Source organism: Camponotus vicinus, unplaced genomic scaffold, assembly GCF_025532165.1.
Source record: "Camponotus vicinus isolate PSW18456_S1 unplaced genomic scaffold, iyCamVici1.0 SCAF_13, whole genome shotgun sequence".
Lineage (NCBI taxonomy): Eukaryota > Metazoa > Arthropoda > Insecta > Hymenoptera > Formicidae > Camponotus > Camponotus vicinus.
The window spans coordinates 15,153,813-15,181,289 of record NW_028141949.1 but is presented as its reverse complement, the minus strand read 5'-3'; the positions used below and the strand labels follow the sequence as shown (position 1 = coordinate 15,181,289).

Genomic DNA, 27,477 nt, shown 5'->3' with positions numbered 1-27,477 from the left:
CGCCACCGCCGCGGCCGCCGCCGCCGACGCTGCCGCCGTCGCCGTCGCCGCCGCCGCAATCGCGCGCTCGAAGAAGGAAAGTGGGGACGATTGAACGCAACGCGGCCGCGTGTACAGGCCTGCTTTTGCAGAGCTTCGCTCGGCATACGGCGAAACGTTTCGCCTTGTGCTGCTGCTGCTGGCTTCTGGCTGCTGACTACCAACTGGCCGCGTCGACTGCTCGCTCCTCTCAGTCTGCCGGGCGGCCTCGCGCGCGCTTGGTTCCCATCGGCGAGAATTCGCGCGTCGCGCCGCGAAGCGAACTCGCGGAGTTCTCGTGGAGGATCGACGATCACGTCGTGAATCTACCGGACTCTACCGCCGCGACAAAAATCGAGCTCTAAAGAAAGAGATATATATTTATATATATATATGTATATAATGTATATATTGTATATATACGTATATATCTGTCGACGTTGAGAGACGACCACTGAGGTAAATCGCGAGATACCATTCGTGGTGGATCCCCTCGGGGATTCCACGAGATTGGCCGCGCGAAGGAGGCAGCCGAGCGTGGAAGGCACGCGGAGGGTTTTAGGATCGTGCATTATATCGAGGACACACCGAGAATCCTTGTCTCGCGACTCATTTGTGCAACGTGCCCGGTTCATTTCGTAATAAACTGCATATATATCGTACCACGTGTCGCGATGATTCGCGACTGGTGGCTTCAAGTGTCGTGCTTCGATCGATGAATCAAGCCAAGGAAGGGAGGCGTTCGCGAGGAAGGCCGAGACGGGGCAAATAGCGTACGCAAATACCGCTCTTACGTTCGACACGAAACTTTCAACCATCCACAGGTGTTTGAATCGATCCATTTTCGCGTGTCCTCGTGGACGTCGCGATACGCAGTGATCGTAATCCAAGAACCGCAACGTCTTTCCACACGATTCAATGAGGAAGCTTCGACAAAATAAGAGAAAACAATTTTTATCGACCGTAAGGAAAACTCGTTGTCGTTCGCATGTGCATAATTAAAGCGAGCTCGAAATGATAAGGGGAATTTGCGAGATGACAATTTGGGAGATCATTGAATTTCGTAGCATTTAAAATAAAAAAATTCAAATATCGATGAGTACAAGCAAAAAAAATATTTAACGTATAATATAATAGCGTGACGTAAATGTTTACACATGGAATAGTAAAGTAAGTAATAGAAATTTTCTCGTTGAGACAATTGTGAAAAAAATATTGCCAAAGGAGGAATAGTAGAGCGTCTAATTTAAATTTGTAATATATCGATCGAGAAAGCAGTATTGCAATTAATTTTATGTATAACTACATGTGTAAACATAGGGATCATATATAGAGAAAATATACAAAAAGAGAAAGAGAAAGAAAGAGAGCAAAATTGCATTTGTTCAATACGAATCACAATACACGACGATACGCGTATCGTGATTTATTTTAACTTTCCTGGATTAATTATATCGCGTCTGTTTCGAGGAATAAATTCCGATGATAATTTTGCTATTCTATGACAGATGAGCACGTGTGCTTGAAATTACGATGACAGCGTGAGAGACAAGACTCGGTTTTTCTCAAACTTGACGCGAGAGGACAATTTGCATTTTCAGACGTTCAAATGAGTCCATACAGTGACATGCGAAAAATGAAATCTGACACGAGTCCCGCGAACGTTAAGGGAAAACAGTGATCGGCCACGGTATATCCTTCGCGCGCACAGTGAAAACGAAGGTACGCATTGGCCAAGAATCGGCTCAGGCAGATGAAATGTGAAGCACGAGGACGGCGCATCGTAGACCTGGCGGGAACGAAGGCGGAAGTCGAGGAAACCGAGGTGAGATTCACCGCAGGGATAGCGGCACGTCGGGGGAGCACCTGGCGCGGGCCGCCTGAGATGACGGCCTTGCGACAGGATATCACGGCATCCCCGTATAGAACCTTCCTCCTGCTGTCACTGATCGGACTACTGCTCCAAATCCATTCAGCGACAGGTAAGTGCCTTCTCTGAATAATCCCTCCTTCGATTCTCGAATGTCTCTTTGATTAACTAACGAATTCACCAAAGTTTCCACCTTATTGCAAGTCTCTCTTACGCGGGAAATTGTGGTCGGTACAATGTGTGAGATTACTTGGTGCCTTGCGGATTTTTGTCGCTTGTAAAAATAAATGTACAAAATCATTTATATAAATGAACTAATAAAAGGCCTTCAAAAAGATTGTTTACTTGTAGAAAATAAATGTACAAAATAATTTATATAAATGAACTAATAAAAGGCCTTCAAAAAGATTGTTTACTTGTAGAAAATAGCACACTTAATATTTAATAATTTGTTGCTTATTTTTCTTTCGAATTAAATATTAATTCGTTATGTCTTTCTATAATCAAATACATGATTGCTTCTTTATGTTTGTGTCAGCATTTTGGAAACAGAAATATCGAGATGACGTCGTGTTACAATAAAAACTTCAACTCATTTCAGTTACTCTGAGATTTTTAACATTCGACTTTGCAAACATTGTCATCAAGTGGAAGCGTGATTTAATGGAAAATTGGCGAAAAAAACAATTTTCTCACAAAACTCTCATGTCTCTCGATAGAGATGGTATGTCGGCTTGAATGCGGCCTTCTCTTTTGCGGTTTCAGAGTTATCTTGATCATCCAACAATCTGCAACATTGTAATATCTTAGTATGCAATTTGTAATTTGTGATTTCACAGGACTATAATTTCCAACGTTGCAATTTGCCGCTGCGGGTATTGCGGTTTCGTTTGCTACGTGTTTGATTTAGCGCTTTACAATGTATGTAATGGGCAATTTCGTGAGTTGAGCGAAACGAAACGTGACTCTGTTTGAATATTTGAGATATTCTCTCTCGTACACTTTCATATCATTCAGAATCTTTCAGAATCTTGGCAGCACTTTGGCAGTTTCTTTTTATTTTCCATCAAAAGAGAGAGACAGAGAGAAAGATAATAGAATAGGCTAGAGATAAAATAGATACGCCGAGATGATGTACAATTGTCTGAATCAATAAATTGCGCGCCACTTTTCTTCAACATTTGCATTTCGACGCGAATCAAATATCATCGTATCGCGCATTATTTACGCACACCACGCATCTCGACGAACCTAATACGCCGTTTGCTCTTTCACGTCCAATTAAATTATACGAGATTCGTATTCCCTGCAACGGTATCGCAGTTGCAGCATAACAATCTCGCGGGCTATCGTCAATTATCCCTACAATGCCAATTGAATTAGTCCTGTCGACGTTTGCCGATTACTCGTAGAAATGCATAAAACGATCGTCGGCCGTCTTCGGACGAGCGATAAAGTGCGAATTAATTCAGCGTTAATTCAACGTTTTGCGATCGTCGCAAACGCGATGAACAGCGAGCTTAGAGGGGCTCTAAAACTTCATTAACGATTCGAATTCGAATCGAGTCGGTGGTTTTGCAAGAAGAAGATTATAGGGGATGAAAATCGTCCAAGCGATGTTTTCTTTTCGAAATTCGAAAGCTTGCGTTTCGACGATTAATCTACCAGTGCATGCGTGTGCGTACGATAAGCCTCATCTTTGTAAAATTTCCATATTATTCCCAATTAATCTCTGTTTATCTCGATTTGTTTTCTGCCGTTGCATCTCCTCACCAAGTCGCATGAAAGTAATTTCACGAGCAATTCGAGAAGGTGCCGTCGAGATGAAAATAACGAAACTTAGTAGACTGATCAAAGGTTCGGTTTTAAAAATTACAGAGAGTACAGAACTTTTTAGCTCTCTCTCTCCCTCTCTCTCTCTCTCGCCGAATCTCCGACTCTTTTAGAGACCGATCATTCTACACCCGGGAGAGAGGGAGGGAGGGGGAGGAGGAAGGGGTGCGAGTCTGATATGGATGCGGAGAAGCTAAGTAAAAGGGACACGGTGAAACGTAAAGAGAGAGGCGGAGATGCACGCACGCACGCACGCACGCACGTATGCACGCGCGCGCACGAAAGGGAAGAGAAAGAAGAAATAAAGGGGGGAAACGGGGAGGACGTGTACGAAGCGGGAGACAGAGAGAAAGAAGAAAAGATGGAGCGAGAGAAAAGGGGGAGGGGGAAGAAAGCCTGGTGTAATGGAGGAACCAGTTTGCGGGTCAGTGCTCCGCATCAGCGAGAGGCGCTTCAGCCTCTAGACGCGCGGACGATGCCACCGGGTGAAAGAAGGACGGGGACGGGAGACCCTGCGGATCCCGTGAAGGACGTGAAGGAGGAAGGAAGGGCCCGGTCGGATCCCGATAGATAAAGGGAATCGTTCGAGAAATGCTGCGATTTCGACATTTCGCTCTCTCTCTCTCTCTCTCTCTCTTGCGCGCTCGGAAAAAGAATCAATTGTCTCTCTTATCTATATATTATTCCCTTTAAAACGAGGGAGCATATGCTGCGTCATACTTTCAATCAAGATGCATTCAATCTCTTGCTCATTGAAATATTCAGATGCTGCGCTACGCGATTAAAAATAACTTGAGCCTCTCAGGTGCGGTAGAAGGCGCAAATATGATATCGGCAAATCGTGTACTCGATCCCATCTCGTATTAGTCTCGAAGAAAACGATGATACGATAGCGAGAAAATCCACACGAGGCTAGAGAGCGCAGCGTTTTTCGAAAATATACTCTAGTTTTCAGTACGCATAAAACTGGTTCTATTAGCTGGGCGTGTGTAGATGCATCGGATTAGCACCTCGGGTCCGTATCCCTTAGCATGAGTAACGTGGTAAAAACAGTTCGACGAGCATGACCGAAGGCGCAGCAGTCCCGGGAGATGGTGAGCCCGCGATAAAACACTTGAGTTATGCGTGCGCGTGCGGTTGCCTTCATATTCCACGCGAGGAAAGTTGGTATTCGAAAAACTGTGAGATATATTACTCGCAATTGTCACGCGCAACGTCATCGATAACGCGCAAATTCACCTCGTTTCGATGCAAATCAGGCATTCTCGGAATCTAAGTAATAGATGATGAAATCGCAGATGCAATTTAAAGACTGCGACCGAAGGACTTGTTACGGTAGACTTTTAATTAATATTTGAAATCAGAGTCCATCGATAATTCTCGTATCGATTATTTAAAAAAGCCAGAGGGAAAATGAGACTACGAGCGAAACGTCATCCATGTCAGCTGTTCATTTGACAAGGATCCTACCGATGACAGAAAGCATGACACGCGCAAGTGACAATACGACATGCGGAATTAGCAATCAGTTTCGAGCTTCGAGAGTCAAAATTCTCCGGGAAAAAAAAAAACAATGCCGCGGATGACACTTTTTTTGCGGCGGATTTTTCGGGATTTCTAGAGAACGTTTGCTCGGGAGAAATGCGCGGAAAGAGGCGGGGGACGGTGATGATGGAAGAGGAGAAAGAGGAGGACGCAAGGGGGAAGCTTATGGTTTTGATCAACCGGTCGAGTCGCCGCGCGCGCGCGGGGACAATCTCCGAGGCTTGATGACTAACCGCGTGCCCGTCTTGCCCGGACAAGAACTCGTCTCCCCTACGGCACGTCGCGAATACCTGCCCAGCGCTTGCTTCGGCAAGCGCCGATCTTTTTACCACCTGCTGCCGGCCGTCCGATCCCGCGACATCCCGTGTTATTTCGTCAGCGTGTCCCGGAACGTCCCGAGACGATATCGCGCACCAGACGAGACGACAAAAGATGATATTGAGAGCAGCCTTGTCTCCAATAACACGTACACGTCGTCTAATTAAACAATTAATTAATTTCTCTCACCGACTTGGAAATTTTTGGCTGTCCCAGGCAGGTCGAGTAGCGCGTCTCGTTTTCACGATTATTAAAATGGACATCGATATCGCAATCGTCGTGCGAAAATTCAACTCGTCGAGTACCTCGAGAGAGTGCTCGCTACGTGCATGCAAAGGTTGACGCGGTGGTAGTGAGCCGTGCACACTGCGAACGAATAGGCACTTTAATCGGCAGCTTATATCTCGCATGCCAACATGCCTGCAGAGAGTCTAGCTGCTAGAGCCGAGAGTCTAAAGCCATGCATCTTGGAGGATTCCGATGTGTTAAGAATGCATCCCGCGATATCTCTGTATTTTATACCATAAGACCGACAACCGATGGTAGCCGCGTCTATTTTCGTGTCTGACGGCTATAAAGATGTTTTTAGCTTATTGTCGTGTGTCCGTGTGTGTTTCTCTGCGATTTAAAGCGCCACATTTTCTCCTATTTCCTGCTTCGAAGCCGAGTAATGAAGAGCAGCGTTTTCCTGTTCCGTTCTCGTCATTATTTATTCAGGGAACTTTATCATTACGCCGTAATAATTACGTTCCAGGGGAATTTAAATACAGTAAACAAGAATTGTATAACGTTTGCGTAACGAATTCTTTAATTTAACGCGCGAGAAAAAAATTTGTTGCAAAATCAACGACGAAAGCGAAAAAATGCATTGCAATTTTGATTATTATTATTATTTCGAATCGTATAATATATTCCGAGTAAAATGCTGGAAAGCTTCTTTTCGGTCGATGCCATCAGCTTTAAGCGACCCTAAAGCAGCCGTTTCACAGTTGGATAGATACGTATATGAACCGCGATAACGAATGCCTTGACCTTGACAATGATTTTCTCCAAATACTTATCGGGTAAAGGAAAAATTCATCATTTTCAAGATTGATGTATCATCATTTGCACTTTGAAAAGAAACATTTACAGGTGATTCGTGGGACGTAGATTTAATAAAACGGCCTTATTAGAGAGAAAGAGAGCTACCATTCATAATCTGACTTGGGATTAATACCCATGGTATTATACAGCGCTGAATGTAATTAGAAATTGTAAGCTAGAGAGAAAGAGACCGAGCTCATCGTGCAACGTGATGAGAAGACGTCGCAAGGAAAGATTCTATAGATATATTACCATGACGTAATCGCGGCGGGCGCAAGGATTAAAGAGAGGAGGACTTGGGAGCTGAAACTTTGGTTCATCCGGACCATGCACGCTCTACCTAAATAACAAACTCTGTCTGACGGTGTACGAGCCGGAGTACGCACACCGTGGCTCATGGCTCTCTGCAAACTACGAGACTAGCGACGAGATGATGATGATGATGGTGGTGTGCGATGGTCATAGATGGTAGTGGTGGTGATGACGGTGGTGGCGGTAGGTATAAGGAGACGGAGAACGCGAGGAGAGAACCTGGTGGAGATGCTGGAGTGGGGTTTGAAGAACGAGAGGAGGAGAGGAAGAAGGGCGTAACTGGGCCAAACGGTGGCTACGTCGCGGTCTAGACACGCCAAGCCGCTTCGCTCTGCTCCGCGTCGCGTCGTCTCTCGCGTCTCTCCTCTCCTTTCCACTCTTCCGCTCTCCTCTCCTCTCCTCTTCCTTCCTCATCTCTTCTTCTCTCCTCTCCTCCCTATCTCGTGCCGCGCCTCATCTCGCCTCGTCTCGCCTCGTCTCACCTCGCCTCGCCTCGCCTCGCCTCACCTCGCCTCGCCTCGCCTTACCGCGCCGAGACTGGGAATTAATGCTCCGAGTTTGTGCCAGACTTTCCTTTTCGCTCCGTAACAAGGTGGTGTAGTTCCGCCGTCTCCTCCGAGCGACGGCGCCGCGTGACACGCTTCGTCGGATTAATAATTGCGAGGCGGCGAGTAGAGCGATTCCGGATCGATGGATTTCCAGAACTGCCAGGGGAACCGCGCGAAAGACATTTTCCCGCGGCGAGGATATTTACAAAATGCATGACTGTATTCCTAAAAAGAGAACTCTCATCAATAAAACACTCTTTTAACAGAAAGATAGATGGATAGATAAATAGATAGATAGATGGATAGACAGATGGAAAGAGAGAGGGGCAGGGGAGACAGCGAATTAATATAGAGAAAAAATTGCCCGAGAAAATACTTTGCAAGTACATTGCAACTGTACGAATGATGAAGCCATGACGCGTTACGTTGACCTTACGCAACGAATTAACTGTTAAACTTTAAACATGTCGTGATCACGCGTGTGAATCATCACGCGTAATTCACGTTTGACCAGTTCGGTAGGCGCGAGCATGGAAATGAACCAAGTCTGGCACGTTACTATGCGTTATTACGCGATCTCCCAGCTTTACTTTGGAATCTAACAGATTAACGCGGGCTTATCGTGGATGATGCGCTATAAATCATGCTTGATCTCACGGATGTAATTATTACAATAATTTATGGCACTTTATTTTATACATGTGTGGTATTTATGAATGATTGATATAAAGGGAATCGCACATTCGTGCCTTTATGTTACACCTACAAAATACCGATGAGCTTCTCCTACTTGAGGAGCTTCCGAACAGCCTCACTCTCACGAGCACGAGCCGCTGTATCAACCGATAGCGAAACTATTTTTGCTCCCGCCCGTAACGGGATAGCGAAAGAAGAACGTCGGAAGAATTTCGCGGCTATTTTAGCGAACGTCGTACACCGCTGTTGCGTTGCTCTATTGCCGCATCCTCGTTACAAGACTCGTTACAGCTGACGGCGATTCACCTAAACTTGGTTTTCCCGGGAACTAGAACGTAAACAAACGCGGTTGTGTGTGATCATTTATCGCGAAAAGCGAATATGGCGAGGATATTAATATCGCGAGGATGAATCGTTTGTCAGTCGCTCTACCTCCAGTCTTTCCGAATCGTGGGCAAATTTGCGGGCCAACTTTCCTGCGCTTAAATTACGTCGCTCGAGGATTCCTATTTTCGCTAACAATATTTTTCGCAAACTCTATATCCGTCCGCGTACGAATCATTACCGAGAATATTGCGCATAAGACAAATGTGCCATTTGACCTTCGCTATTAATCAAACGTCGATTCTCTGAATCTCTTTGACGTAAGTTTGAAATTATTCTCTCTTTTTCGCGTATATTTTATCGAATACATAGTTTATTACTCGCGTTAATGCAAATATTGAAAGAAATAAAGATTTATCGCTTAATTATTAAGGTTTTTGTATCATAAATTGGTTACAATTGTCAAAATTTTTACACGAGTTTTCATTTTTTTTTTAGAATAGTTTTGAGAAAAATGACTTGTACCAGATCCGATGACGTTAGAGATCAAGTTGGTGAAATAAAACAAGCAGAAAACAAGTTTCTATTATATGAAATATACATTTATCGATATTGAAAGATTATTTTAATGAATTTTTTTTTAGAATAGTTTTGGGAAAAATGACTTGTATCAGGTCCGATGACGTTAGAGATCAAGTTGGTGAAATAAAACAAGCAGAAAACAAGTTTCTATTATATGAAATATACATTTATCGATATTGAAAGATTATTTTAATGAATTATTTTAATGAAACAATAAAAAACATATTGCGATGTAGAATTGTGCGATCAAGTATATTTTCCTTCCGCGATAATTGTATTCTTATCTTACACGTGCTCGTGTTCTGTAAGAAAAATAAATTATTATGCAGCGCGAAGAAATAATCATCGTATCCGTTATGGACTCTGTTGCGCACGAGACGTTATTGTAACTATGAGCTAATCCTCGAAGAATTTCTACCTAATGCTAATGCTAAGAATTTAGTAAACAATGTCGCTTATTTTCCAGACCTGCAATCTTGTGATAGTACAAAGTCCAGTGTGTGGTAATCATACATTGTAAAATACTTTAGCGGACTAAGAAACATATGATTATGAATGAAAAATGCGTAGTTTCTAGCAAATACATTGTAAATATTTTGAAGATGATAAATATATCACCGAATAAACTGCAAAGACATATGGAAATGCCATCTCTCTGATGAAATGTTGGTCGCGTTTTGTCACATCTTTGCAGTTTGTCTCGTTCAATTTGCACGCTTAATCAGATATGTATATCTTGTAATAAAAAAGGAGCTTTATTAATAGGAGATTTCAAGTAGGAGATGTAAATGATATACATGCTTTACAAGTGTGAAAGTTGCATATTTTTTGCACGGGAAAAACAAACGTCTTGTACAACACGTAGGTATCTATTTTGCACCGTATATGTAGCGATTTCACATAGCAGAAGGCCTTGTTCCACTTTTTCGCAGCGCTAATCACGTGTCCGATGTTTGCTTTTTTATACGCAACTTTAATTAGAGAGCCCTACAAGGCGTTTCTTTTTGCCGTACCCCATTAACGTGGCTAGCTGGCACTAGAGAGATACAACTACATCGGCAATCTGCTCGCTCATTTCAAGATATATCCACACTCATGCGACGCGCGATTCGGTTAACCAGATGTGTCACGATAGTTGAAAACTAAGGAAGAAAGGCCAATTTGCCTCAGTCTCGAGTACTCCAAATTGTTATGCCTTTTTTGCTAAATTAAATAAATTATTAACGAAATAAATAAAAGAGAGAGAGAGAGGAAAGAAATAAATTAACTAAATAAATAATTGAATAATTAAATTAATTAATTGAATCAAACAAAAAATATGTAGAGATAGAGAGATTGCACATTAACTATTATAAAATAACTATTATATAACTATTATAAAATACGTATCTATCTCGATAAATTAAATCCTACAAATTAAAATCTATTCATAATAATAATATTATCTCTTTCGAAAGAAATATCAAAATCAGCATCGATCTAAATTTCTCATATATCATTTTATCTGATTCTATCTAGGCGGTATATGTTGGTCGTCTATCAGCAACGGTCGCTGCAAGGAACTTTTATCGCAAGGCGTCACGAGAGAAGACTGTTGCGCGTCTAACGCAGCAGCAGCGACTGCCTACTCCGAGGAGGATCTGGATAGCGGAAGTCTCTTCTTCTGGAGGGTTCTTGGCGGGGGTGTACAGTGTCGTCCTTGTCGAGGTACGTAATCAGACTATTCGATCACCGAGATTTGTTTCGCGTTCTCGCATATTTGTTTGATTTAAACGCGTCTACCTGCATGATCCAAGTGACAATATTATTTATTAAGGGAAGAAAAAAACAAACTTTTCGTTTCTGCGCATATAACTCTCTTAGTAGCGATAAGATACGTGGCAGAAAAGTTGAAACAGAGTATCATTCGCTCTATCTTATCTCTTCTGGCTCACGCTATGTTTGCGTATTTGCATCTTTGATCGATCGAGGGGAGTACGATCGAAAAAGGAGAGTAAAGAATCGCATCATCTCGCACATCCGCGGATAAATATGCACGATCTTCTTCCATTTGGCAGAGAGTTGCGCGGAAGTGAAGTGCGAAGAGGGAAAGAAGTGCGTGGTGCGTAGAGGAAGGCCGAGGTGCGTGTGCAGTCCAGAGTGCAAGGCACCACGAGGCGGTGGACCGGTCTGCGGGACGGACGGCAAGAGTTATAAGAGCCTGTGCAGACTCAAAAAGCGAGCTTGCAAGAAGGGCAGCCACGAACTCGCGGTTGCCTACAACGGCCACTGCCAAAGTGAGTATGTATGAATAAGTTGATCGTCTCTCGCTCTTTCTCTCTCTCTCTCTCTCTCTCTCTTCTTCCTTCCTCTCTTTCTCTCTGTGTTGTTTTTCGCTTTAATCTCTGATAAAACCACTGAACGCTATCTCTCGATTACGTTGGCGCTGTTTTTGTTTACCATTTATTCCAAGACTATCGCGATTATGGTAACTGGGACGCTGAAATGATCGGATAAACAAACGCAATAAAACGACTCGAAGAAGCATCCGGTTGTGGGATTGGTCTGCCAATGGGTCATTCGTCGATACTGTAATCGATTCTCTCGTAACGCGGTTTAATGAGACTGAGCGTGCGAAAAAAAATATTTTCATTTTGTAACATGCCGAAATGTTTAATGAATCGTAACGAAACGCATTTACTTCCCACGATACTAAGTCGCGATTCAATACTAAAATCGAGTACACCTTAATATATTAAATGAATTTCAGTAAAAATATTATACAGGTTTCCATTTTATCGCGTCTCAAGTGGCTCTTACATTGACAAATTTAATATATTTTCTATGTCCTAGTATTAATCATACATTTTTAATGTATCGATCCAGTTTGTCGACGTGTTTTAAAAATAGCCAACGCGTAGTAATATTAACATAACACGAATTGTAATATTTGCCTTTTCTCTCTGTTTCTCCTTTTCGTGAAATCTCGCGACCGCTTTAGATTATTTTACATGGCTCAACGAGCAAGAATACGCACAAATCAAACTGCTACGAATAAAAATAAAAAAAAGGAGAAATTAAAGAAAGCGTCTGTCACGGGGGCGGTTTACGACTGTGCGTAATAACGTGCAAAGTGTCGAGCAGGTTCGTGCGCACGGGTCCGGTGCGGCCAAGGTCGGAGCTGTCTGCTGGACCAGAACCTGAGCCCTCACTGTGTGAGGTGCGCCCGCAGGTGCCCCCAGGCGCCCCCGCACCAGGTCGCCGGCGCGCGCCCCGTCTGCGGGGCCGACGGAAACACCTACAAGAGTGCCTGCCACCTGCGACTCGCCGCCTGTCGCGCAGGTCGCGCCATTCCCGTCGCTTATAAGGGCCATTGCAAACGTGAGTCTTTCCTTCTTCCCTTCTTTTTTTGCTCATTTTTTCATTTTCACCGAAAGATTTTACAAAAGTGCGTTAATATTCACTTTGAACCATTTTAAAAAAACTCTTCTCCTTGAAGATTTATAATTAAATCGAAAAAGATTAATATTTAACTTGCGAAATTTTGAAATAAAAAGAGAAAAAAGAAAAGAAACTTATCAACTGCATATATACAATTTAAATAAAAAATTATATATATATAAAATATTAATAAATAAATATCGCATAAATAAATACTTATAAAATCGAAAATTGATTCAAGCCAATAAAAACAATAGTAAATGAAAAAAACAAGAATAAAAGTTAGTCTCATTGGCGGGCAGTCAACCGACTGTTTTGCATCAGAATGGGCCTTATTGTTGTCTGTCTTGCACGATCCCAAAACCTCTCGACAGATACCATAAAATAGCCAAGACACTGTGACTTCTTAAACGGGAAGTCCATGGGAATAATAAAATTCACGAGTAAATTTTGAATCTGTGCCCGATACAACGCACATTCATACAATAGAGTTTTCTTCTTTTTTGCTTTCTTTCTTTCTCTCTTTTTTCCTTCCGTCTACCATTCTACTCGTTTACTCCCGTTTGCCACTCGTTATTTCATTTCTTTAGCCATTAAATCCTTTATTTTAACTCTCCCGCAGAAAGAAAATAGAAGATGGGATTCATGAGTTTAAGATTTTCTCGTAAAAAGAAAGAAACGCGACGAGAAGATGAGTGAAAAAGAAAAAAGGATACGATGTCTGTGGCTCGCCAAAGGCGAGCGTAAACAGACGTGAACGGATAACAGAATGAAAAGGTACTAAAAATAATGGCGATCCCAAGAATCCCGAAAAGAAAGTCATTTTATACAAATTGGATGAAATCCAATACACATAGATACCTTTTGCAACATAAAATCTATTTTTCGCAGTCATAATGCATTTTTCTTCCAGATTCCTTTCATAAAAGATTACATTGTGTGAATATAATTTAACGATGATTAATGATTAATTATGAATTAATGATTAATGAGATAATTTGCTCCATTTAAAATTTCCCGTCTAAATATTTTATAAGCTTTAATACTGTATCACTATCGAACTAGAGTTTCAAAATATCACATTTATTTTAAATTAATTTCTATCGCACATATTCTATCGCAGCAGTCATTTCTTTAATTACGTCTCCTCGGTTAATTGTTGTCAATTTATAAACTTGTACATTTTTTGTCGCGTTTTTAATCGCATCTAAACTCTCGTGACTCTAAGAGACTATTCTTAAGCTAGTGCTATTCCGCAAAATCCATAATTGCGGTAAGAAACGGATAACTACGAGGTATGACTTTTGTCTTCGTGCTTCTCACGAGTGTCTTATATTGCAAGGAGAAGAGAAAAGGAAGAGGCGTAAAAGTAAAAAACATCAGAAGGCAATCGCAAGATCGTTCCAGGAAGTTCATCGACCGAGACGCGATCTGCTGGGCCGCGAAAGAGAACAAAAAATTATAAAAAAAGGGAAGAAGGTAAAAAGATGGAGCGAGAGACAAAGAGGAGCATCGTTTTCTGTCCATTCCTCTCGAGAAGCTGCCATAAACCCTCAACTTCGAACACGACACGATCGCCGATTACCAGTCAGATTGACAGATTTTTTTCCAAGAACCCATCGGGGATCCTTCGAGGAGTATCACGCGATCCTCGCAACCACCTGGCATCCTGATTATTTCAGACAGCTCTTTCTCTCTCTCCCCCTTTCCGTTTCTCCCTCTCTTTCTCTCTCTTTTAGTTAATACACTTGAAAAAATTTATTCATTTTTCCTACAAAATCAATTGTCTTGGCGCAGACACGTAAAGAGAGACGCGTATAAAGAGTAAAAAAAAAAGTATCGTAAAAAAATGAATTTTTTAACTTAAAATTGTTCACAACAAAATTTATATGTTTACCTATCGAACGATATGGTCGAGAATTGAAAACAAGAAAGGCAGATTTTATCGACAATCTTGGTGATGTTTATGTAACACGTACGCGTTTCTCGGTCGTGTGCATTTTGGTTGTGGAATGTCGATGACGCGTAAGTCGCCGTCGTATACAGCTCGCGCAGGGCGTGGGCGCATTACGCTTTGGGATCGTCGTCATTGTATTTAAATGGCGAAGCTGCAGGAGGCAGCTCTTAACCTGTCCGCTCGACGCAGCCAGAGGCCAGCCGTACTTTCGGATAGGTAGGTGGGCAAGTTTCGCGCGTATATGTGCGGGTTATTTTAAGCAATGCAACCATACGTATTTCGCGAGGTGGTTGCACTTGGGCCAGACTCGCGCGAGTGTCGAGAAGGCGACGATCCGCGATCACGATTGCCGGGATCGACGTGGCTTTTCCGAGTGTTTTTCGCGAAACAGGCACCGGAGTCGAGAAACGTCAGAAATATTTTCGTCGCTAAAAAAATGAAGCACCTATCGCGACAATATTTCCATCTGCTTACATGTTATTCGCCCTTTTCTCGCTTTCCATTTTTCAATTTGCATTACGATCGTCGAGGAATGAACGATATAGGTCAAGGTGTTTCGGTATTGAAAAAAAAAATCAAAAAAAATAGTATCGTCGTACACAGCCGCAGATGTAACCAGCGCGCGTTGATGTGCTCGCAGACGTGCATACATATGTAAGGATGTGTCCTTGTAGCGTCCTTGCCCTCCGGTCATTCACCGTATGCACGCACGCACGCACGCATGCACGCGCATTTTGCACACACGCACTCGATGCATGTAACGTAGCGCGCCCACGCAATCCGTGCACGTTGGAACGCGGTCCTTTACGACACTTACGATCCTTGTGATGCCCCCTCCTCCATTCCCTGTCCCCGATTGAACTAAAAATAACTCTCAGCTAAAAGAATTTCGGCGTGCATCGATCAGCATTCCCATCGGAGGACTAAAGTTCAATCGATTTGATCACTACCGCGGTGTGGAATACGACCATGAGACCGGACCGGTTTGATACTAAAGCCGCGAAAGGCGGAGATTTGGCGGTAATGGAGAAAAGGTGCTAAATAAAGCACGCGTGAGATGCGCTATTTTGCTCATTTGTACGGAAAAGAGAAAAATATACGCGCGAAATGCAAGAGAGCGAATGAAGAAAAGAGACAGTTTCTTCTCCTCATCATCAAAAAATGTCAATAGTTGCAGTGTTTCAATTTTTCTTGGCCACCTGGTCGACGTCAAGCGCGAGAATCCTCGTCTCGAATCCTTGACAGACCACTTTCAATGCGTGCAATAATTCCTTAAGTTTCTTTCATTCGCACGGTAGTTTATAGAATCATTGGAAAGTCATCATGAATTAGCATAAGTTGTCATTCGGATAGAGAAACGCTCTTCTCTTTCAGTAAGATTGTTATCGACAATCATCGTTATTTGACAACTCATCTCTAAGCTTGGACTATTGCAGTCAAGAATTACACGAGGATTAGATTTACGAGGCACTTAATCCTGTCGATGCTTCATATCATAACATACATAAAAATATTCTATATTTATTTCACAATCAATAACAACATTGCTCGCGACCGATAATTGTTAAATAATTGATTTACATATCATATTCGAATAAAATTCAATTATCATATATATATATATATGAAAATGAAATGTAAATTGAATTTTTAATCAATCATATCATTCATAAGCAAAGGCAGTTGGAGGATACGAAATGGTTTCTTCAAGTTTATTTTTCAAGGATTCTTATTCTTCGTTTCACTATCGATTTCTCGCGAGAGATCACTTCCGTGATTCCGTGTCGACGAAATCAGAGACGAGTCTATAACGGGAATATATATACGAACGCGATTGGACGCCTCGTTTGAAAATTCCTCGCGGCAAAATCGCCCAGCTATCCCTCGTCTCTCTCTTTCCTTCTCTTCGTCTTCTCGTCGTCGGAGAGAACAGGTGGGTCGCACGACGCTAAGGTCGCCGAGGTCAGTCGCGTTTATCGGTTTAAGAACGGGGTGAAGGGGAGTCGGTTGGATGCAAACAAGGTTGAGCACCTTACACGAGAAGGTCTTGCACGACTACACCAAGTATGCCTACGTATATATCGTCTTTCTGGGGCCCGAGAATAAGAGAAAGAGAGGGAAAAGGAGAACGAGCCGACGACCGAGGAACCAGAAGGGAATCGCATGCATAAGCTGCTCGAACGACGGAGAAGAAACGAAGAAGACGAGAAGCGGCAAATGCGAATCGAAGGGAAGAGAAGAAGAGGAAGAAGAAGCGGAGAGAGGAACGAGAGGAAAAGGAGAAAGCGAGACGGAAAAATATCAAAAAGGAGAGGAGAAAGAGAGAGACGGGGAGAAGGATAGGGCGGATCGGGACGAGGCAAAGGTTTGTACAAGAGCCCGCATACACAGGGCAGCACTCTGGCAGCAGCCCTCCACACGGGTCCGGACCCTAGTAACAGTATTCAGTAACACCATGCACTGTGCAGCCTGGCGTGGCCACGGCGTCTGGCCAGTGCCAAGCTCGTCCTTTTTTTTATTAGACTCTGGCGCAAGATCCTACCGAGTCTCTTCCTCTCTCTCCCTCTCCTTGTCTCTCTCTTATTCTTCTCATCGGCCAATGCACCGACATCGCTCGCTCCACCGTTTTCTTCCCCTCTCTCCCGTTCTCCTCGCAACCATATCAACGTCCGCGCGTCTCGACATCGACATTTACCGCCGCATGCCTCCAGTTGAATACCTCCTCGCAGAGCCAGACGGCACCCCATCAGAGGATACTCATCCCTTACCATCCCTTACTTCGTCGCGTATCCTTCTCTCTCATCCGCGTTAGCTTCTTCGCGCTCCTTCTCGGGGGCTTGCATCTATTGCGTCGACGTCGCGGTGCTCTCGATACCGTAAACAATCCGCGAAGGAAACCTTTGCCCGTTTGCAAACCGTATGCACACCGTGACTTTATACATATCGTCGCGGATACGACGAGACGATTCCGCGGACGATGCTCGCCGACGACAATCAACATCGCGCCACGTTTTCCAAAGCACCACCGCGTGTACGTGCGTGCACGTGTATTTTGCCGGAGAACGGAACGCATGCCCGCATTCGGATTGCATGCCGCGTATTTCTTTTTCATAAACAATGGGTAATATCGAAAGAATGCACTGTGGGACCATGTAAGAAAACGAAACGCAACCGCGAATATCACCATCTTTTTTCTTTTTGTAAAGTCCCATCGATATCGCTTTGCATTTAAAATTAATGTATATACAGAATTCCTGATAAGAGCGAAAAATTTTAGATGATTCTTTGTCGAAAATTAAGGGGGGTTTTTTATACAAACATATACTCCTACATCCCTTCCTGTGGAGTTACACTTCTCCAAAAATGGGGGTAAAAATTAGGTTTTTATTTTTTTCTCAAATTTCAAACAAGTTAAAGAAATGAAATTAAGTGGATATTTTCTACTAGTAAAAAGATTATTTATTAATATTTTGTTCAGCCCGTATTGTTATAAGGAGCTGAAACTAGCAATCCCTATTCAATTTTTTATTAAAACTTTTTAATGTTTATATGAAAAATCCCTCTTAATTTTCGACAAATAATATCTCCCAAAATTTTTCGTACTTATTAATAAACACTTTGTATATGTATATAGAACGATATCAAGATTAAAATGATAAAGAGATTTTATATAAATATAGAGATTTTTATACATTTTTTATACAAATACAAATATAATATATAAGAAATGTGAGCATAATATTGAAAGCACTACAATGCCTGAGATGTAAAAAAATTATGCATGTCTTCCAACTTCTTGCTCTCCGAGTTAATGATACAACTATCACGCTAGTCATACGGTCCTCAAACAACTCGGTAAATATCGTTAATCATATCAATCGGGCGAAAATTTACTCGTAATTATTCCCTTCCGTGTTACACATCCTGCCTTGATGAGGACGAAGAGAACGCGATACCCTGTCTCGATATAATCATTAGGTTTCTTACGCGCACTTTTTTTCCAAGTACTCGTTATAAATGCTCGTTAAATGATTGTGAGAATTTCAATGGAAAGAGTGCTATTACAGTTTTATTATTTTTTTCACCGCTACATTATCGCCATCCACGTCATAGTCTCGATTTCTATCGCACGCATTCGAGATTTGAACTCTCCCCATATTGACAGTTTTCCTTAACGTTCGTGCGAAAACGTTGTCGCGAATAAGAAAGAAGGAAAAAAGAGTAGAAAGAGAGGAGAGCCCAAAGACACATCGATGGAGGAGTACGGTACACACAGCGCGACGGAGAGGTAAATAAGTAAATAAACCAGCCGGTTTAGCGACGAGGTGTCGCGATGCAAATAATCGTCTTTCTCCGATTCGAGGATCGCGAGGCGCGAAAGTGCACGCGTCTGTAAATATGCACACGGCAGTATGTGCATGGAACGTATATGAGCTTTTCTCGTCGTCCTCTCATCGTCTTCTCTCGCCACCTTCTCTTCCTTCTCGTCCCGACCGGCCAGTCCGGAATATCTTACGCTCCTGCTCTCTCCCTCTCTCTCTCTTTCCGTCCAAGATCTCTCAGCTCGATGCGCGACCGTTTATCCTCGCCACCAAAGGCGTTAAGTAATTTGCTTATTTTTTTCACCTCGCCAATGGCTCGCACATATATTGACACCGTTTCTCATCCGTCAATACTTGACGCGCGCGCGGTTTTTACCGCGGACGATGCGGCGCGATGAGAATTATCCGGTTGTCGCATGGCAAATTATGCCTGGCCGGCGAAGACGGAAGTGGATAATGGCATAGAAGGACAACATTTTTATCGGGAAGGGTAAATATCGTTCGTGAGAGAGATACTGCCGTTATATATACGTACCTCCGTGTCGTGTCGCGTCGTATTTTTCAGAGATCCTATACAAGACGTATAGGATATATAACTAACTGTCAACGCTACCAGCGCGATTATAGAGAGCTACGGAGAGAAATGTATCTTGCGCGTTTGTTTCATAAATCGTGATAACGTTACAATCGAGAGTTTATGATTTCATTATACTATAGTCTTCGAAAACGCGGCGGTTCAACGTAACGATGTAGCAAATAGATGAAACGAACATTATTTGATCTAAACTGCTCTTTGCTGCGTGTACAAATTCATCTGATGTACAGGGTGTTTCTCAATAAGTTCGAAAAATTTTAGGAGACGATTCTTTGTCGAAAATTAAGGGGGGTTTTTCATATAAACATATACTCCTACATCTCTTCCTGTGGAATTACACTCCTCCAAAAATGGGAGTAAAAATTAGGTTTTTATTTTTTTGTCTCAAATTTGGAACAAGTTAAAGAAATGAAATTAGATGGATATTTTCTACTAATAAAAAGGTTATTTATTAATATTTTTTTCAGCCTCCCGTATTGTTATAAGGGGATGAAACTAGCAACCCCTATTCAATTTTTTATTAGAACTTTTTAATGTTTGTATGAAAAATCCTCCTTAATTTTCGACAAAGAATCATCTCCTAAAATTTTTCGCACTTATTAAGAAACACCCTGTATATCTTGTAATATTTTTAATTCAATATGACTCGTAGAATAGGGAGGGAGATAAAACAAAGTCACATTACCGCCTCGTGTAGGGCGCACGATGCGTAACCTAATGACGGATCATTTAAATTGTCGTGCTTCAATAAGTGTTGACGACGTTATGTCAATGCCATGTTAGGTTGAATGACCAATGACCCTTGCGTATATACAGCATTGCGTAACCGTTGCTTTCCTCCGCCTATTTACGACTGAACTTGATAGTGAGATAAAAGTAACGTCGATTCTTCCAACTTTTCATCAGTACAATTGAAAATATCGATTTAAATCATTCGCGATGCTTATTATAATTAATTAAATTTTCACTGGAAACCTTGAAATTTTTTTTCTTTTAAATTTCTCGACTGTATTATCGCGTATTTAAATTATAATGTCCCAACATATCGCGTCTTTACGATTATGTCTCTTGAAGCTCTCGTAATTATAAATGCGGTCCTATCAAGTAACATCTTACAGCCTAGCATCGCGATATGTTACCTTCCTCTTAGCTTATATCATAATCAAGCGGGAAAGACACCGCGCAGAATTCTATACATGTTTAAGCATCATGTCTAACAATAAGGATCGTGTTACACAATTGTGTGAATCATTTAATAATCTCTCAAGACAAACATCATTACATAAATTGATGCTATCGAATGTTGCGATCGAAAGAATGCTATAATGTATGCAAATGTTATAGAGCATTGTATAAAAGAGGAGAAAATACATCACGAAGGAAAATTGATTTCAAAGCAATGTTGCATCTTTACTTTAATAAACGAAAAATATATAAAGCGAAATAATCAATTTGAGATTTCAGCGAAAGTAAATAGATTTAGCGGTCGTTTATTGCATTCCCGATCAAATTCATTCTATTACATTGAAAAAAAAAAAATAAACTAGCAGTTATATATAAAATACTCTCATTAACAGCTTCACAGATGTTATAAACACTCGTTAATGATTTCAAAGCTTTGATTTTTATTGTACGATTTTCACAGAGAGCGCAGACTGTACCAAGATACGCTGTCGAGAAGGCCAAACTTGTTTGTCCGAAATGAAGTCTGGGCGACCACGTTGCGTGACCTGCACCTATCGTTGCCCCCGGAAGCGAGAACGCGTGCGAAATCGGGCGCACCGTGACAGAGATCGGGATCGGGATCCATCGACGACCATGTTATGCGCGACAAACAACATCACCTATCCCAGCTGGTGTCACATCATCAAGGACGCCTGCGTTACCGGCTTCGTTCTCGAAACGCGGCACGCGGGCCCCTGTAACGCTTACGACACAGCCCCTCTTTATATCGGTGAGTTAACAGTTGTTAAAAAAACCTAATATACGTAATGTGTGTCACACAAACGAAATTACGACAACTTGGCCAATTGCCACGAGATGCTCGGATTTGTAAACGGTCAAAGAACGTGGAGTATTGCCAAGAGTTCGGCCTCGATTTTTCGGACAGTGGATCCGGCAGCGATCCGATAATGAAAGATGGACAAATTGATTCTAACTTTGACGTCGATAAATCCGTAGTATGTTATCCGCGAATATATTTCAGACACGACTCGCGCGACCCGACGATCTAAAGACGATTTAAGAATTAATCATCTTATTGGATATAAAAAGCGTAATATATGTGTGTGTGCATGCGCTGCTCTAATCATTTATTTATCGCTCTGGGTTCTCATTAGTCATTTGCGAGCGCTGATGTAATCTCTCGTTGCAATTTCATGTGGAATTTATGTTACTCGCGCGCGAATCGTGTCAGATACACGAGTATGTTAAACATTCAGCATCCAATAACGAGAACACGAACAAGAGAAAGAAGACTTGAATCTCTATAATTGAACAATCTCTGACCGTTTCTCTAATCAACTCAATTAAATACTCTTTGATGAATTCTTTTAATGACTAGTCATAGGCATAAAGTATATTAAACATAATGGATATTAATATTTTTTTTTTTAACGATTGTTATGTCAAATGTGAATAAATAATGCTGGTAAAGATATTAGATCTCTTTTTTCGTTGAAATATTTTGCCATAATAAAAATGATTCAAATTTCTTTTAAATAAAGAATTTTGTTTAATATCACACTTATACTGACTAAACTTTCCCTTAAATTATCCCTTAGCCTCTATTAAATTGCGTACACGCAGAAACCTGTTGCACGTTGTATGGAAACAGGCAGAGAGACATTCCGTTTCCATTCATGATGCTTTCAGTATGCGTTTTATACGAATAATTCACGTTTTACGACATATATTATTATTCACGATTTGTTGTTTTGCATGATGTATACATTTTCGGCAGCATTCTGTCTACTAATTTGACGACTAATTTATGAATATTAAAGTCAGGATTTTATTATTAATACTCGCGAACATAATTGAATATTGATTATTTAAATAATATATAAATTATAATTGATTATTTTTTAAAAATTGATAAAAGTGAAATAATTTTAGCTAAAATATAGAAGATGCTAATCATAATAATGTCTAATATGTTGACCGAAAATGCATATTGATCTTATGAATATCAGAAAAGATAAAATTTAAAAGAAGAAATTTTCAAAGCCAACAATATTTTAACTAAGCATTCGCCAAACATGTCAAATGTACATTCATTGCAGAAGAAGACAATACCTCGAGCAACTATGGGGTTGACCTGGCGGACGAAGATACAAAAGCGGGTGATGATCGCGCCAAATCCCCATATGGCCTACATTCTTTACCGTTGTCGTAGCTTTAGCGTTTTCGTACTTCGAGAAACGACGTTCATTAGCGATAGATGACAGCAATGATCCTACAGTCTAGAAATCTAGGTGCTCATCTCTCACGAAGGCCACGAGAAATGGCGAGATCGCGAATTTGAAGATCGACATCGAAGCTCGATGCATTCGTTCCTCGGTTTCTGACAGACATGCGGATTAAAAGAGAGCCTACGCGAGACTCTCAACTCGAGAAGAAACGTTTCTAATGAAACGCGAAACATTACGTATCTTAATCATTTTATTTAAAAGCAAAAAAAAGAGAGAAAAAAGATATCATATCAAAATACATTTCAATAAAAACATATCTTATTCAGGATTTTTGGAAAAATGCAGGAGCAGAAGCTCGTTAGAAAAGCTCGTAGGAATCGCTTTACATATAAAAGACGCATTTACTCCAATTCTCTAAAATCTCTCAAGATGAGAGATAAATATAAGAAATATAATATAAATAAAAAAGATCTCGCATCGTTCATTCCGAGAGGACTAGTGGCGATGTCGTTCTTCCGTTGATTAACAAATCTGATTCTCTCAAGCTAACAGATATATGACGCATTTCTAGATATATACATATCTATCGTGTAGTCTTATAACATAGAAAAATTATATAGGATGAAAAATATAATACGAACGACCATGTAAAACGCGTGTGATAATATTCATAAGACACCCGTTACAAGAGAATTTGGAAAGCGAATAGCAATTTTTTGCATTAATAGTAACGCGATACTAAAATTTTTATCAAAGTAAAAACTCGCACACGTTTCATGTGGATGTATAAGAAAGATATCGTTAAAATCAATAATGGAAACATATTTATATATTGATGATTTTGGAATCGAATATTTCTTCAATAAAAATTAAAATAATATGTTTGCGCATTTATGTTAAAAACTGGTGATTTAAAAAAATATTTTTTATATAAACAAAACAGAACTTTTCAGTTACTCAATTAATTTTAATTATTTAAATAATTAATGTTAAATGAAATGTTAAATTTAAATAATTAAATGTACATGTTTTTAAGACATAGGTATTAGAGAGGTTAGAGATTTTATTGTCAAAATATTTAGCCACAAAATATCAAAAGTACTGCATTAATTAAAATTTTTCATTATAAAAAGGAAGAAATAAGATTATAAAATCATCAATAAATTCAATTCTATTAATGATCATTCAACACATTCTACGAAATATATTCCTATATATGTCAATGATAAATATCACACGTCCCAAATTAAAGTAACATATTTTTCATCGATGGATATTTCGATGACATACAATAAGCTACCGAAAAAGTGTAATTTTGATCTTACCATAAAAAAAATTTGAGAGAGAAGCAGATATATAATCGAAAAAATATAAGATCTCACATCTCAGTATAATTTTATGTAATTTTATGATTGGTGCAGAATGAACAACGACTCGAATCTTTCGTATTATACACTTATAACTTTCACATTATGTAATTCCTTACTTTTCGAAATGAGAAATGCATCCTTATTCTAAAAGACGCATATTTATAATATTCCTTGACATCCGGTTAATCGATATATAGGGTGTCTGAAAAATTGTGCGAGCATTCGTCAGAGAATAAAATGAAATAAACTGAATAGAAAAGTCCAATTGCAATTTCCACAATAATTATTAAAATATGAATTAAAAAGGATTGGCAAATGAGCGTGCGTTGCGTCAATTTTTTTTAATTAACCAATAATTATTTCAATAATTATTGACAAGATTGTAAAATTAAATTTATGTACAACAATTAAAGGAGACTTTTCTGTTCAATTTATCGCGTTCACGAGTGTTGGCACTATCTTTATCAGACACCCTATATATGTATATGTAGGTAAAACTTTCGATCTCGAGAATGCGATAACCGTTTATGTTCGGCGTGGCATCCGATTGCATCGTGTTACGGCGTCGTAGTATTCGGAGAAAAAAAAATGTAATTCATAATGAGATTGTAAGATTGTGTGGCGCATAGCGCCGCGATGTCTCCCAAAAGTAGCACATTAGATAGACGAGCAATTTGACGTAAGTCAGTATTTATTATTAATCGATTTACGACGAGAGGTCGTTGACACGGCGAATGGACGATCGAAGATGATTACGTCATACAACGGTGGTTTTATTAATTTCCCAAAGAAATCTTGCGATTGGGCATTAATAATTTCAACAAATTTCAGCGCGTGATGTACACTGTCCTTTTTTTGTTCATTTAAAACAGTAATCGATGACAATATACTGTTAGCGTTGAAGGCTCTTAACGAATTTTAGATTTAAATTGTATAGCTATAGGAATATACACAATTTAACTGAAAAAACGTTTTGATATATTTTCTATTTTTTTTTTTTTTTTATAGGATTTACTATCTCTAAATTAATAAATTTGACGTTTATTTTTCCCGTTATCTGTCCCAATTGTTTAATTGTATCGATGCACAGTGTATATACTGTTATATACGCTATAGATTTTTGTAAAGCTTGATATTTTGACTTGAGCATCATCGATCGTCCAAATGCTTCCGTCCTAGCGTCAGTAGTATTCGTGTAATATTTGTACTTAATTTATTTTAGTTTTACGGACAAACGTTTCGTACTCTATTTAATTACGCATGATCAAGCAATTGTTTTAATCGAATGTATGATGTAAATTTATTGGGAATGAAAATCAAAGTGATATCGCGATCTCCAGTATTATTAAATCTCGATGATAAGTGGGAAATGAAAAAGTAGTAGTGTACTAATTGAAGATATAAGAAACCGAATGATTAGAATGGAAAGGCAACGAAAAAATGTAGCGCATAGCGTAATAATCAGTTGCATAGCGTAATAACCACTCCATTATCAATCGATCAAGATGATCAATTTCATTGTGCGTGTTATCTATAGTTCATTTTCATTCCCAATACCAATAGTCGCCCATTACTTGGAGGGCGGTATATCGATGAAGCAATCGCGGTAGTTGAAATCAGGCTAAGAATGTCGGCCACGTGACACACCACCGACATAATATAGATAAATAATAAAAAGTCAACGTGCCCCCTGGCCTAAAATAGTTTGCGGCTAATGTTTATGGCTAGAAATACGCGCTGCGAATCGCGTGTCGCGAAAGAGAGATTATGACACGATCTATATGCGTTGGGAGGTATAAAGCAATTATAAAAGCGTATAAACTCAAGACTCCGTATTTACGAGAGATTTCTCACAAGCAGAATAATCTATTATTTTTAATGTCTAAGTTTCAAAATGCTTTATCTAGGCAATAACAAATTAATTAACTTATAAATAGATGAATAAATATATATAAATATATAAATATATATATAAATATATGAATATATAAATATATATACATATATACATATATATATATATCTGTACAGGCTGTCACTGAAAAGTCCAGCCGTTACTTTGGAGAGAGAAAGCACACTTCTTATATAAAAAAGATGAAAATATTTTATTTTACAATTATAAAGAGGCTCTCGAGAAACGCTCTCTCTTTCCCATATTATTCCCAGAAATGTTTCGAATATCATTAAAATTATAATAAAATATATATACCGTGAGGCCGTTTCTTTTTACAAGATATTTTTATCATTTTGATATGAGAAATGTATCTCCAAAGTTTATTCTTAGTCGGGCGTTCTAATGACACCTTGTATACGCATATACTTATACAGGATATGCCGCCATTTTTTCACCTACATATTCGTTGACCAATCTGGAATCTATTTTTAAATCGAATATTAAAGTTCTTTGATATAAAATTAATTTATAAAAAAAATTAGATGCTGTCTTTCTTATCTATTTTTATCTTTAAAATTTTATTCGTCACCAATATAGTAATATAAATCTAATATAGAATAATTTTTATAATCGCAAAACACTACTAATCTACTGATATTTATGTTGTGAAAAAATTGATCCTAGATTAGTCAGAGAATTCGTAGAAAAATATAGTGGTAATAATTGTCGGGCAACCTGTATGAAAAAATATATATATATTTGCAGAATTGTACAGGATGTTGGAAAATAGGCATTTATATGGTAAACAATATTTCTTCTTAGAAACTGAATTAATTTTTTTTTCATCAAAATTTAATTACAAATAATCAAATAATCAAAAGTTTAAATTTTAAACATTAATGTTAATATTTCAATTATTTATATATTTACATATTCTTAGAATTCCTAAAGATTATAGTTGAAAAGCTAAATATATATAAATTTTATTATTATTTTATATTAAGAAAGGTATATTTTGAAAAAAAATTCATTTGCGAAACTTTTATTACGAATGCGTTTCAGGTTTTTTAACGAGGAATATCGTTATGTCAACCAAATATTTCGTCTATTTCCAAACGCCCTATGTATACATATAAATCTTGTATATTTACATAGCTTTACATATTTATTAATTATGCATATATACATGATTTACATGTATATATAAACTCACAACTGCTTTCAAGACTGTGGACACACACATTATAAATGTATAAATGTTTAAATAAATTATTATAATGTGGTACTCAATTATAATGTCATATTTATTTATAATTAATTATTTAAATATTCAACGCGCGTACTCGAATCCTACTTTTATATATCGAAATTCAT

The 27,477-nt window shown here is 39.5% G+C and overlaps 2 protein-coding genes across 20 annotated transcripts in view; one reads left to right on the top strand and one right to left on the bottom strand.

Annotated features, from left to right (window-relative positions):
* The window catches only part of LOC145963876 (uncharacterized), a 56,069-nt gene that overhangs the window by 27,591 nt on the left and 1,001 nt on the right, over positions 1–27,477 (bottom strand). The window contains exons 1-3 of one of the 16 annotated variants that reach the window (XM_083086166.1): positions 8,297–8,424; positions 7,490–7,755; positions 2,585–2,676 (exon numbers count right to left, since the gene is read on the bottom strand). The exons of the other annotated variants lie outside the window; for them this stretch is intronic. Coding sequence (XP_082942292.1) covers positions 2,585–2,668 — 84 coding nt within the window. The 5' untranslated portion in view covers positions 2,669–2,676; positions 7,490–7,755; positions 8,297–8,424. Of the gene's footprint in view, positions 1–2,584; positions 2,677–7,489; positions 7,756–8,296; positions 8,425–27,477 lie in introns of those variants that run through there. 16 annotated transcript variants of the gene reach the window in all.
* On the top strand, positions 15–27,393 carry LOC145963875 (follistatin-A). Of its 4 annotated transcripts, none has more exons than XM_083086163.1 (7): positions 15–477; positions 1,527–2,000; positions 10,651–10,839; positions 11,190–11,408; positions 12,256–12,492; positions 21,072–21,380; positions 22,711–27,393. In XM_083086163.1, exons 2-7 carry the CDS (start codon positions 1,772–1,774, stop codon positions 22,821–22,823), a joined length of 1,296 nt encoding a protein of 431 aa, XP_082942289.1. In that variant the 5' UTR covers positions 15–477; positions 1,527–1,771; the 3' UTR covers positions 22,824–27,393. The 4 variants fall into 4 exon arrangements, with proteins under 4 accessions (XP_082942289.1, XP_082942290.1, XP_082942287.1 ...); XM_083086164.1 differs by having other exon boundaries at positions 15–981; positions 1,620–2,000; XM_083086161.1 differs by having other exon boundaries at positions 15–981.